At 41.7% G+C, this 11812-nt stretch overlaps 1 protein-coding gene across 2 annotated transcripts in view; it reads left to right on the plus strand.

Moving 5' to 3' along the window:
• ITPK1 (inositol-tetrakisphosphate 1-kinase) overlaps positions 1 to 11812 on the plus strand; it is a 121644-nt gene that overhangs the window by 106019 nt on the left and 3813 nt on the right. For both annotated transcript variants that reach the window (XM_072337376.1, XM_072337377.1), the window contains exons 7-10: positions 832 to 872; positions 4683 to 4848; positions 6758 to 6825; positions 8295 to 8457. In XM_072337376.1, coding sequence (XP_072193477.1) covers positions 832 to 872; positions 4683 to 4848; positions 6758 to 6825; positions 8295 to 8457 — 438 coding nt within the window. The remainder of the gene's footprint in view (positions 1 to 831; positions 873 to 4682; positions 4849 to 6757; positions 6826 to 8294; positions 8458 to 11812) is intronic.

Below are 11812 nucleotides of genomic sequence, written 5' to 3' on the forward strand. Positions count from 1 at the left end.
GTGTCTGTAAGACATCATGCGCCACTCTCCAAAATGTCCAATTATAGCTTATTTTGGACTCTAGTGCAGGTCATCTACCTTTCATATCTGCCTGTCCTCTTGCCTGGCAGGTTTATTCTTCCAGCAGCCCCCAAAGAAGTCTTGTCCCATCCACCTCCTCACTACATGCATGTTTTATCTCCTCTGACTAACATATAAAATCATCTTTGCATATCATGTGGCTCCCAGGATCTTCAGCTCTTTCCTGATTTCATAGCAGCAGGAGCAGATAAGGAATATGGAGAAGAAACTGCTGAGCTCTCTCTGCTTCTTTGTCTCCCTCCTTGATTTCCTGTGAAAAAATATGCTGTGTCTTTGTTTGGTTCAGACCATTTGGTCTCCAGCCCTTCCCCAGGAAGAGGGAAGCAAGAAAAGCAGTTGGTTTCCAATGTGTCCCAGCTCCCTTGTTTTCAGGAGGGTGGGTTTTTTGTGCTACATGTAAATTTTTACAGCCTCAGGCAAATCCACAAATGTTGGTAAAGTAAATGTGAAGTAGCCCTGTGAGTGGGCAGGGTGGCAGCTCCAGTGGTGGCATTAACTCTTGAGCTTTCCACCTCTGTCTCACCCTACAAATTACCTCTGTTAGCACCTCAGTTCCAGGAGGTAGGTGAGAGAGCAGAGGTTGGAGCAAGCTAAGCTTTGCAGTGACTGAGGATGCTGTTCAAGCAGTGGCTGTCAGTGTTACTTGGTACAGTCAGTGCCTCCAGTGATTGTAAGTGTGGGTGGGAATGGATCTGTAAGGGTTTTGTGTGTCCTGTCTCAGTGGTGCTTTTTTTCTTCTTTTTAATTTAGTTTGTAAAACCAGAGTGGCCCATGGAACCAACTCTCATGAGGTGAGTTAAAAACTCTTGCAGCTCTGCTTCCATTCCCCTTGCTGTTTGGCTGATGCTTTCTGATTCTTTAGGAAGGCAGAATGAGGGCTACGCCCAAACCACTCACCTTCCCACACATCTTATTGGGTTTAATAACACCAGTATTTTTTATGTTTCTCTGAAAGACAGCCAAGTCTGTCTTTAACCTCCTGACATAAAAAAGCTTGTTGTAGCAGTTTCAAGCTACACCCATCCTACACCCATTTAAGGGCTGACTACCAATGGGGAAGGATCTCTTACTGGAGATCCCTCCTTTATGGAGTTTTCTACCGTGAGCCTAGATCCTTGGATACAGGTAAACATTTCTTCCTTGATTGTTTCTTTTGCACCATGCTAATCTTTCTGACTATAACACCCATAAAGTACCATCCTGACTGTTCTGCTCGTCCAACTGTGCACTTGCTTCCAACAGTTTGTAGTCAAGCTCTGTCTGCAAGGCATCTCCTTTGTCAGCCTCTCATCTGGCTGGAGGTTACACCACGATGTGGGGGTTTCTGCCCTACCACGCTTCCCCTCCAAAATATGTATAATACTGGTGAGAAATGGTTTTGTGCTGCTGATGAAGCAGAGAGGTGAATAAAGGCTGGCTGTTTCCTATTGGAACTACAGGAATAGCAAATAGTGTCTGTTTCCAGGCATGTTCAGTTGAAATAATGTGGTTGAAGCTATGGGAAGAACAGAACTGGTAGCATTATCTGCTTTTCCACATTCCCGTAAGGCAATTTTAGTTAAAATGGTTCTGTATTCCTGGAAGAAGTGCGTTCTCTGTGAGCTTAGCTTCCTCTAAATTTAGGCAAGTCAAGTCCTGATTTAATTCTTTTCCATTTGTGCTTCTTGCCTTCCTGCATACCACAGCTCAGTTTTGAGAATCCTGTCCTCCCCGCTGGCTCCAAGAACGCCTGGCTTCCTTTGTTAGCAACATGGTCACAGTTCCAGGTTTCCCAGCTGCTCCTTAAATGTGCAGTATGTTGCTGCAGCATCTCTGGGAAGTGAAGACCCTAAAGTAAAATGCCAGTCTAGATGAACAGAGTGCCTACAGCTGAACTTCTGAATAGACAAGGCTTTTAAAAACGTAGCTAGGTTTTTCATTAAAGCTTAGCTTGGATCATTTTACAAGCATGACAGGCAGTTCTGTTAGTTTGCTGGAGCAGCTGCTATGAATTTTTGCTGTCATTCCTGAGAGCACTTGGGACTGGATCGTTAATGAATTTAAGACTCAGTTCTCTGTTGATTTTTCTGTGTAGAGTTCCTCTGCAAGTGCAACCTGGAATGTGCGAAGCTTTCAGGGCCTGTCCAATTAGGCTTTGACTTGTGCTTCCCTGGTGAATATTTCCTTTATACAGTGCAGGCATACCATTGCCTCTGCCAGAATTACATTTTCTGAGCAAAAATTAGACTGAAATATAATCGTAAGCTGCATTTTATCACATGAACTTATGGCTAGAGCCATAAAGGGTCCCCTGGAAAGAAGCCTAAAGTCTAGCATGGCATTTTACGTATTTAGTAGTGGTGGTCACTTTTGAAATTGCTGTGTTCTCAGGAGCGATCCGAAAGTATATTTATAATCAGAGAGGAACTGTCTTGTAAATGTTATTTTATGGGCAGTAATGGCAAGGGAAGCATAGGATAAATAGTCTGTTTACGATACAGACTGTCGAGAAGATAGTAGGTCTAGAAGGAATAAACTGTTACATGTTTTATTGATGGCTCCTCCTTTAGCTTTTGGCAATTTACTTAATTTGCTATAGAGATATTCCCGCTGCAAAACTGACACTGAAACTAGGATGTAATCTGGTCAGAAATCTGCTTTTCTTCATAAGATGACTATTCAGAAAGATCAAGTATTGGCTAACAGGGACAGCTGAAGGTACAGACTTGAATTTGGGCTTGGTGCCAGCCCTGTCTGGCAGACTTCACATTTTGCTTTGAAAACACAAACTAGTTAGGTCAGGTGCTGTTAGTATTCATGTCCCACAGTTCCACATGGCTTCTGTACTGCGGATTGCATCAGCCAGCTCAGCACTTGAACCCCATTTTCCCAGTACCATTTCTGTTAGAAAACGAGCAGAGAAGATACCTAAAGGTTCTCCTTCCCAGCTGCTGGTAGGTCAGAACACAACTGTCCTTCGGTAAAGCTGCTGTAAGACTTCACTGGGACCCATGATGTGAAAAAACATGACCAGAATGCGTTTTTTTCTAAATACTGAGCAGACAGGAATAAAAAGGAAGCACTGTGGGTTATTTTTTTTTTTATTTTATTTTTTTTTAAAAAAAGTGGTAATTACCCAAACGAGTGGTTTGCAGGAATTAATTCACTAATATTTGCAGAGAACACTTGAAGGATAAAAACAACATAGTATGATACTGTAGATGTTATGAAGGCAACTGTCTATGCACAAAGAGAAAAGAACCATGGTTCTTGCCACCAGTGAAAGGCAAATGGTGATGGTGCTGTGAATCATCTTGATGGACAGTGCTGCTGGTTAGAGTAGGTTTCTTGCAGGTTATCACCAGTCATAAGTTCAGTCTGTGTGTCAACCAGCTGGCATCTCATGTAATAGAGATGGCGTAAGAGTATCAGCTGCAAGTAGGCAGAGAATGCTTATACTGACTTAACATAGAAAATGTTAATCTCCTGAGTCATTGTGCTTATATACAGACAGTTCTGTGATCCTATGTGGTCTACCAGATCAGGAGCAAAGCAGAATATTAAATAGATAAAGTCAAAAAGAACCTTAGACTTTTAACTATAAAAGTGTAGTCATTACATCGTTTACCATGCCTGTGTTTTTGATTAACAAAACCTATTAAATTACTATTTTTAATACAGGAACAGAGGTGTTATCAAGAATTCAGTATGACAGTACTATGTACAGAAATGAGTAGCTGATCACATATAATATAAAGTAGAAGTGAAAGAGCATAAAGCAGAAAAGTTTCTTTGTAAAATCCTTCCAATTACTGTGACTTCAGTAAGATACAGCTAGTGTCAGAAGGTACAAAAACTGACTGGAAGCATATGGTCACATAACTCATTTACACCATGACGAGGCTCTAGTTTTATTCTGTACCTTGCTGTGGAGTTGTTGTGGGACCCAGAGGAAGTCTCTTAACCTCTCTGGGCTGTTTTACATACCAAGTAAATGATTAGGCCCAAAGAGGAAAGGGAGAAAATACTAATATGGATGAAGAAAAGCTCAATTTTTAGAATTTAGAATAATGGGTCAAACCTGAAAATCATTGGCCCCAAATTCTCTGACAGTAAGAGAGATACTAGGTGCTGGAAAAAGTTATCTGATGATGTGGGTGAAACCCCGTTGCTTATGACCGTGCAACTGTACTGACCCAAACCACAGGAAATAAAGCTGCAGAGTAAAACTTGTATTGTTATTACACAGGCCTACGCCTTCACACTTCTATTATTCTCATGATAGAAGCTTGTGTTTGTACAGACTTTGTTGGCTGTAATGGTCAAATATTTTCTTTTTTTTTTCTTCTAAAGCCTTGTGATTCCAGTAGCGTTTGTAATAGAAGTGGGTAAATGAAATTGTGAGGATCCGAGAATAAAATTTTCATTGAAAACTGAAAGCTGTGCTGCCAGTTGTGTCTGAAGAGTTGTGTATTAGTGAGATGTAATGAAGTAGGACTAGCTGCTGAGAAGGTATCCATCCACACTTAGCGAATGGATACCCACCGGTAGGCGTTCCTCCTCAACGCTTGTTGATGAATATAAAGTTATTGAAAGACTTGTGCACAACTGTGTGTTTTCAGATGGCGATCATCTTCAACCAGGAGGGTCTGAAAGCTGTCCGCCCCCCTTGCGTCATCCAGAGCTTCATCAACCACAACGCTGTGCTGTATAAAGTGTTTGTAGTTGGGGAATCCTACACAGTGGTGAAAAGACCATCTTTAAAGAACTTCTCTGCTGGAATCTCAGGTATATGGTGCTCATTTACAAGGAAGTGATCGTTCTTAGAGCCCTGGCAACAAACAGCTCAAAGGAAGCTCAAAAAAATCTTTGAGAAGGTTGATTAAATGAAGACATCTGTTTCTTATATGTTATTTCTTCTGTATTATTTCAGTAAGAAGGAGGATAACTCAAATGCTCTGGAATATATATGAATGACATTTATATAGTAAATATTTATGCAACAGTAAGCAGTGTCTTACCTGTTAGAAACAGTGTTTTGTGTAGTGTGAAAGTGTGGACACAGAGAAATTCTGTTTTCCTAGTAAGGTCACATCATTTGTTCCGGAGTTTGTTTATAAATGTGCTTTGGAGAGGATTTCCTGGATTACATGGCTTCAGAACTTCCTTTCCCTATTTTTACCTCGATTATATATGTGTGTTTAAATTAAAAATCACTTGTGCTTTCCCCGAAATATGAAGCTCATTGTTGTAAACCCTGGTGCAAGTGTCCTTTGTTTTGTGGATACCAGCTGTTAGAGAACAGGAAGAATGGTCTTGTCAATAAGAACAGTGATCCTCCTCTAAGTCAGTAGAAAACAGTCATGTGAAAGGTTCTCATTAGAAGATACTAAAACTTCCTGTATGGAAAAAAAATTCCTTCCTCTTGATGGGCCTGAGATCTACATTCTGTGGGGCATCAGAAGTAAGAAGGCATTATCAGGGCATGGATCTCTATCAGCGAGCAGAAGTATGAATGCAGACAGGGTCCTTTTAGGCAAAGATGTGTCCTTTTCGGGCTGTGCCACACTAAGTGTACACAGGCTGTGAATGTGCTTGGTGCTCCCTGGAGCTCATGGTGGATGGAGTCCTGCGAGCGGAAAAATCCAGCAGGTAGCAGAAGTGAAAGGGATCAAGCTGAAGGAAATGCACAAACAAGTGCCAGTTTCTTGTGACTTTTTGTAGTGATTTCTGCCGATCTTAATGTATCAGTGTCTGCTCACCATTGTTTCTGCACACAAGGACATACTTTGTTGGTTTATGTGGAGTTCAGTAGTACCTTGGTAAAAGACCTTGTGTGTAGGTATGTATGGCAGTAGGTCAGATGTATTTACTTTTGGGTGTGCTGTGTGTCCTGATCAAATGAAATAGGCTGTGTTCATATAAAATACTATGACTGGCTGTGGTTTTGCTGGAAGAGAGTATGTTAAGGCATCTTTTTAAAGTTGCTTTTGCTAATATCTCATCCATTAGTGTAAAACCCTAAAGTTGTCTGGAAGCTTATGTAAAGTAAGTTAGGTGGGCAGATTAGGATAGATGTCTGGCTTTCTTTCCACTATCAGTAGAATTCCAAGGGGGCCAGGCTACAAGTACCTACCTAACAGGTCTGACGGTTGTGAGGCACTCCCTGGAGCTGACTGCCTGAAAGTACGGGGTCTTTCTGAATGGGAGGAAAGGCAAGAAAGAGTACACGGTACTCTTTAGTGGATTTAGAGTGGATTTAAGTTTGCTTTTCACAGTTCTCCTGTCTTTATCGTGCATGCCCCTGCGGCTGCTCTTAAATGTCATGTCAGAGGCCAGCATGCCTTCTGATTTGAGCAGTCACATTGAATGTATCGAAGTGATAGAAATTAACTTCATTATTAATTGATTCTGTTTGATAAATGAATCAAAACTAGTTTTTATTAGCATCTCGTAGTTTTGTTTAACTGTGGGCTGAAGTCTGGAAACCACGGTTGTCCTGGGGCATGTTTTGTTGCCTGAGCTCATAGCCAAGCTGTGGGCAGGAGCACTCTTCAAGGCAGATGGTGCAGGGAACTACCTGATATTGATCAAGAGTGGATTTCCTGGGCTGCAGTGCCATCTGCTGTTCCTTGCACTCGTCCTTTGGAAATTAAAATCCTCTGTACAGTTATTTATAACCTTCTTTTAATTCCAGACAGAGAATCGATATTCTTCAACAGCCACAATGTCTCAAAGCCAGAATCATCATCTGTCTTAACAGCGGTAAGTATACTTGTTCTTTTTCCTCTAGCATAACTGGAAGGCTGTCTAGTCCTTTCATATCAAAGTGCTGGTAGCTAGCAGCTCTCCTTAAGTTGTCTGCTTCCATGTTGCTGGCTGAGGTCTGTTCAGTATAATGAACCAGCATGGCTGTGTGTCCTTCTGGTATTCCTTACTAAGCTCTGGTGAGGAAGCACTGATCAGCAGGCCTGTCTGCTACACACCAGGCCTGAACTCCCCAAAGCCACTGTAGACAAAGGGAAGAAGAGGCTTCTGAATACAAATATCTGCCCATTCCCTGCCTGGAGAGTTTCATAAGCATAAATCCTCCTCAGTTCTGTGAGGAAAGACAAATGGTGACAATTCAGACAGATTGCATTGGACAGGGCCATAGAGGATTATTAGCTGGCTGTGGAGCAGGTTTGGCTGAGCTGCAACCAAAGGACCATTTCTGGGTGTCTTCTGAGTCCATGTCTGGGGGTCTTCTGAGTCCAGCCACGCAAGCAGCTGGCACAGATTAATGCTTACATTACCAGGCCTTTTAATAAGCTTTGTACATATGAATCCAAATAAAGCTTCAGGTACTCATCTGCTGTGAAAGTCACTTTGCAGGACTGAGTCCTTTAAATCTGCGTCTTCAGGTTCTTTTCTGTTTCATGATCTCTATTTGGGAACAGTTCTGTAGTCAGCAATGTTTAATTTAAATTGTGTGCAAGACTGATGCACGTGTAAAATTTTAAAGCTGTAACTGTGCTAGTTGTAAATCCCTTTGTGGGTAAATTTACTTTTAAGTTTATGTAGAGAATATGCCCTTGTGGATTACCTGCCACCTCTCTCATACATATAGATATTCCATGCACGCTTCTGCAAGCATACCAGTGTGCTTCTGCTGCATAACCTCTTGTTTAAAATGTGAAAAAATTACATCTTCCAGTCATAAATAATCTAAATTATTCTTGATAATACACGTCTGTAGAATAACTTATAGATGAAAATTCACATGAAAGCTCTCCCCTTTGAATTAGCTGCTGCCTTGAAGATACCAGCGGAGTCGTGCTGTATAGTTCAGATGAAACTAGCAGGTACAAGTCTGTCTTATCAGTCCCTCAACACAGGCAGGCCATAATCTACACTGTTATAACAGAAGTATATCCAGAACGGCTGCAGCACAGGGTTTAATTGGCTAGCTGAATTTATTTTTCTAAGGTAAAGATTTAGTACTTAAAATTTATTCCTACACTGTCTCATATTTTAAGGAACTGCACCAACATGAAACAAAGAACCAGGCGCTTTGGAGTAGGTGAACTTCTGCTGTGTGTGGGATCCTGAATTAGGAAAGAAGTTCCTGTTGTTTCTCTTTCATGCTACCAGTTCTCTGCAGTTTGGTGAATATTAGTCCTGGAAATGAAATTTAATGTTTGCACTTAAAAGGCTGTTTCAGTTTGTTAGTAATGTGTCCTTTTCCTCTATAGCTGGATAAAATCGAAGGAGTGTTTGAGCGGCCAGATGATGATGTCATCCGGGAAATCTCCAAGGCACTGCAGCAAGCTCTGGGAGTTTCCCTCTTTGGAATCGATATCATCATTAACAATCAGACCGGGCAACATGCAGTCATTGATATAAATGCATTCCCAGGTGAGAAAGGCCTTTCTAGTCATGCTATGCAGAAGCCATGAAGTGCATACTTAGTGTGAAGTCTTGATGCCGATGTCTCATATAATTATTTCTCAGGTGGGGAAAGGGAGAGCGGCATGCAGAATTGTACCAAAATCAGACAACGTTTAATCTAGCAAGGACAAAACCCTAATGCAGATATGGAATGTGCTACTGAAGCAGTAGCTTTTCGGAGATACAGTCAAATTTTAGTGGCTGGTGTAATGTGGCTTTCACGGTGTTGAAGCACAGGGCTGTGTGCTGGGGCTTGAACTTTCTGGGTCTGTCTTTCATTCTGAAAATTAAGAGAGAAATAATAAATTCTATTTTAAGAGATCCTCTAAGATTATTTTTCTCCAGACTCTGTACCATTAGAAGTGTTGAGGGGGTGGAAGTAGCAAACTGTTCCCTTGAAAATCTCTTCCTGTGCAGATTGATTCCCCCATGGAAAGGTGTCTTGTGCACAAAAGCAACAACAGCAGGAATCTAAGGAAGATGATAAAATCACATTTGCGGAGGAGTTGCTATAAAGTTTTAAATATCCTTGAAGGTTGTCATAAATGGATCATGGATAAGGAACAAAACAATAGAATGCACGTGTGAAAATTTGTCCACTTCTTTAGTGCACCACATGCCTTGGAAGCAGCTAGACAAAATCCTCGACCACTGAAATGGTTAGGAGTTACAAGTGTGTGTAACAGGAGACAGTAATGCTATGACACCCGTGCTAGATTTGGTAACCTAACATAGGAAAAGATTAAATAATCTCTGAAGCTGTTTTACATGCAGTTTTCCTCGTTGGAAATATTGTATCATTACCTGTATAGTCTTGTCTTTTTTGGGAGACATAACCAGGCTGTTACATAGTTTGTTTAGCCTATCATTGAATTTTCAGTGTGACTGAGGTATCTTTACAACTAGAAGCCAAGCTTGCCCTAAGTCACCACTCTTCTTAATCTTTCTGTCCAAATCCTCAATCCCAGTGCTCTGCCCTGTTGTGCCTCACCTTTTTTATTTGCAGGTATTGTTTCAAATTTGGTGCTTTGCACAGACCAAACTACTTAATTTCTTGAAACATTGGGAAGTCCAGACAGGGCAACAGCTAGTGGCAAATTTAGCAACTTAAAGTGACATGAAATCTCCTTGTAGTGGCATCACTGTCCTGGAAGGATTTCAGTAGAGCCAAATGGAAGCCAAATTAGACACTTTGGGGACCTGAAGTACTGCTGCTTAGTGGGAAGGGATAGGGAGAGGTGTCTTTTCAGGGGTATTTATGCTTTCATGGGGCTCAAGCTGCACCTTAGGGCCAAGCCTGACCAAAGTCTTGTCCAGCTGCCCAGAGGCTTGGCTTCCTTGTCCATTTGTCTTTTATGTCTATCCAGCTTGGAACTCACTTGACCTTGCCATTCCGTGGTTATCATATTGAGATTAATTTAACATTAGAATTTAGTGCAGATGTACCTGGAGGAGGATGCTATTTGTTATCTGCTTCATTTAGCATTAGCGGCACTTTGGAAAGATGTTAAAGATAAATGTCTAGAAGCCCTATTGTGTCTCCTGTTATATAGAAAACTGTCTGGGCTATATTTAGCTGTGGTTACCAGCTGAGATATTTAACTGTAGGTCTGTCACGTAGCATGTGGGTTTTATGTTTGTCTGACCTCAGGTAACAGAAAAGGCTCCATGCAGCCTGCTGTTGCATCACAGCAGCTGATCTCAGCAAGCCTGAGCAGCAGCCTTTCAGCAGAATGTGTGAGCTCTTATGTGATAGATGGGAAGCAAGGCACTGGGTCTGGGTACACAGTTTGTGTCTGTGAGCACACTACCATGGATGCAGGCTGTGGGCAATCCAGTTCACTTTCCTCTGGGGAAGATGAAGGAAACCCGAGTATGTGCCAGCTGAAGGAAAGTTTGCTAAAAATCTGGAGTGTAGCGTCTGTAACACTGGCTTAAAAGTGCTTGTGGACATTTAGTGGCTCTGCAAAGCTCAAGGAGACAGGGTGCTTATTTTCTGTGGATTTCCTGGGTGAATTTCTTGGGTCCTCTGACTGTTTCCCTGTGTAATGTGAGCCCTGACTTTGTTACCATTGATTTCTGAAGCTGCAATTTAGGTTACCCTTCTTGATGCCTTATTGTCACAGTAGTGATGAACCACAGTTGTCTATTAGAAAGGTGTGCAGCAGCAGCCAGGGAACAGGGTGAGCTAGTATTGACAGTTTGCAGCCATCCCCATCTTGTGGATCAGGAGCTGAGACACACTGGTCCTCTTCCTCCCTTCCCTGTATTTTTTATACGTATTTTATTTTTGCTATATGAAATTCATTCTCAATGACCAAGCAGAATTATTTGGGCATTTCCATGCAGTGTGCAGTGAGCTGGCACAGAGGGAAGGTTGTCTGAAATGTAGAACTTCCTTTACACTGTAGCATCTGCCGATTTCAGGATTCTGTAACTGGCCATTTTATTCCTATTAAATATTTAAAGCAACTTACTTTCTGAGTTTACCTTGTGCCCTCAGACAAGGCTGGTTTGTTTTCAGCAAGCAGACATAAAACCATCTAGGGTCTATGGGTCTCGAATATTAAAGCTGTTACTATGGAGATGGCTTATTCCCAGGGAGCCAGGAGGACTCTGAGTAGATTTGAAGGCTAATCCCATGTCTTACATAAGCAAGAAAGCATAACAAGCACCTCTATCAGAGAGGTAGAGCTCTTGTTCTGGCTCCCATGGCCGACTGCAAGAGCCTCAGTTGTCCCTGGCTGATGGGGGGGTATAATGTGGGTGACTGGCCACTGGAAGGTTTTAAATAGCTGATTTGTTTGGTGAATTTGTTTAAGGATCTTAGAGACAGGAAAACTGGGAGCTGTTGTCACACAAACCAGTGGAGATATGAGACCTGTTTGGGAGTACCTATGAGAATTGTGAGTGAGCGTAGTAAAATCCAAAGCAATGTGGCAGCCTAAGAAAGAGTTAGTTAATGTGTGGGTTATAAATACTCCACAAAACCACCACATTTATCTCAAGGTTGAACTGTCCTCTTACCTTGTGTTTTTCAGGAAGCCGGTTTCTTATTGCCAAAGAAATTTGGCTTTCACAAAGAAGGGAGATTCAAATGGAGTTATTTATGGCTCCTCTGCCCTTCTGTCACGTCATTAAAAGTGTTCTAAAATGTGCATTTATTTGTGGTCTGCAGTTCTGCTCTCGTGCTGATCTGTGTGAATGTGTGCTATTCATGTGGAACTTCTAAACTGCCATTTATTGCTTTAGTCTCCTGTATTAATATTAGGTCACCTTCAGAGTAGTTTTATAGGTATTCAGAAACAATCAGCCTAGCCCA

Source organism: Excalfactoria chinensis, chromosome 5 (assembly GCF_039878825.1).
Source record: "Excalfactoria chinensis isolate bCotChi1 chromosome 5, bCotChi1.hap2, whole genome shotgun sequence".
NCBI classification, from domain to species: domain Eukaryota; kingdom Metazoa; phylum Chordata; class Aves; order Galliformes; family Phasianidae; genus Excalfactoria; species Excalfactoria chinensis.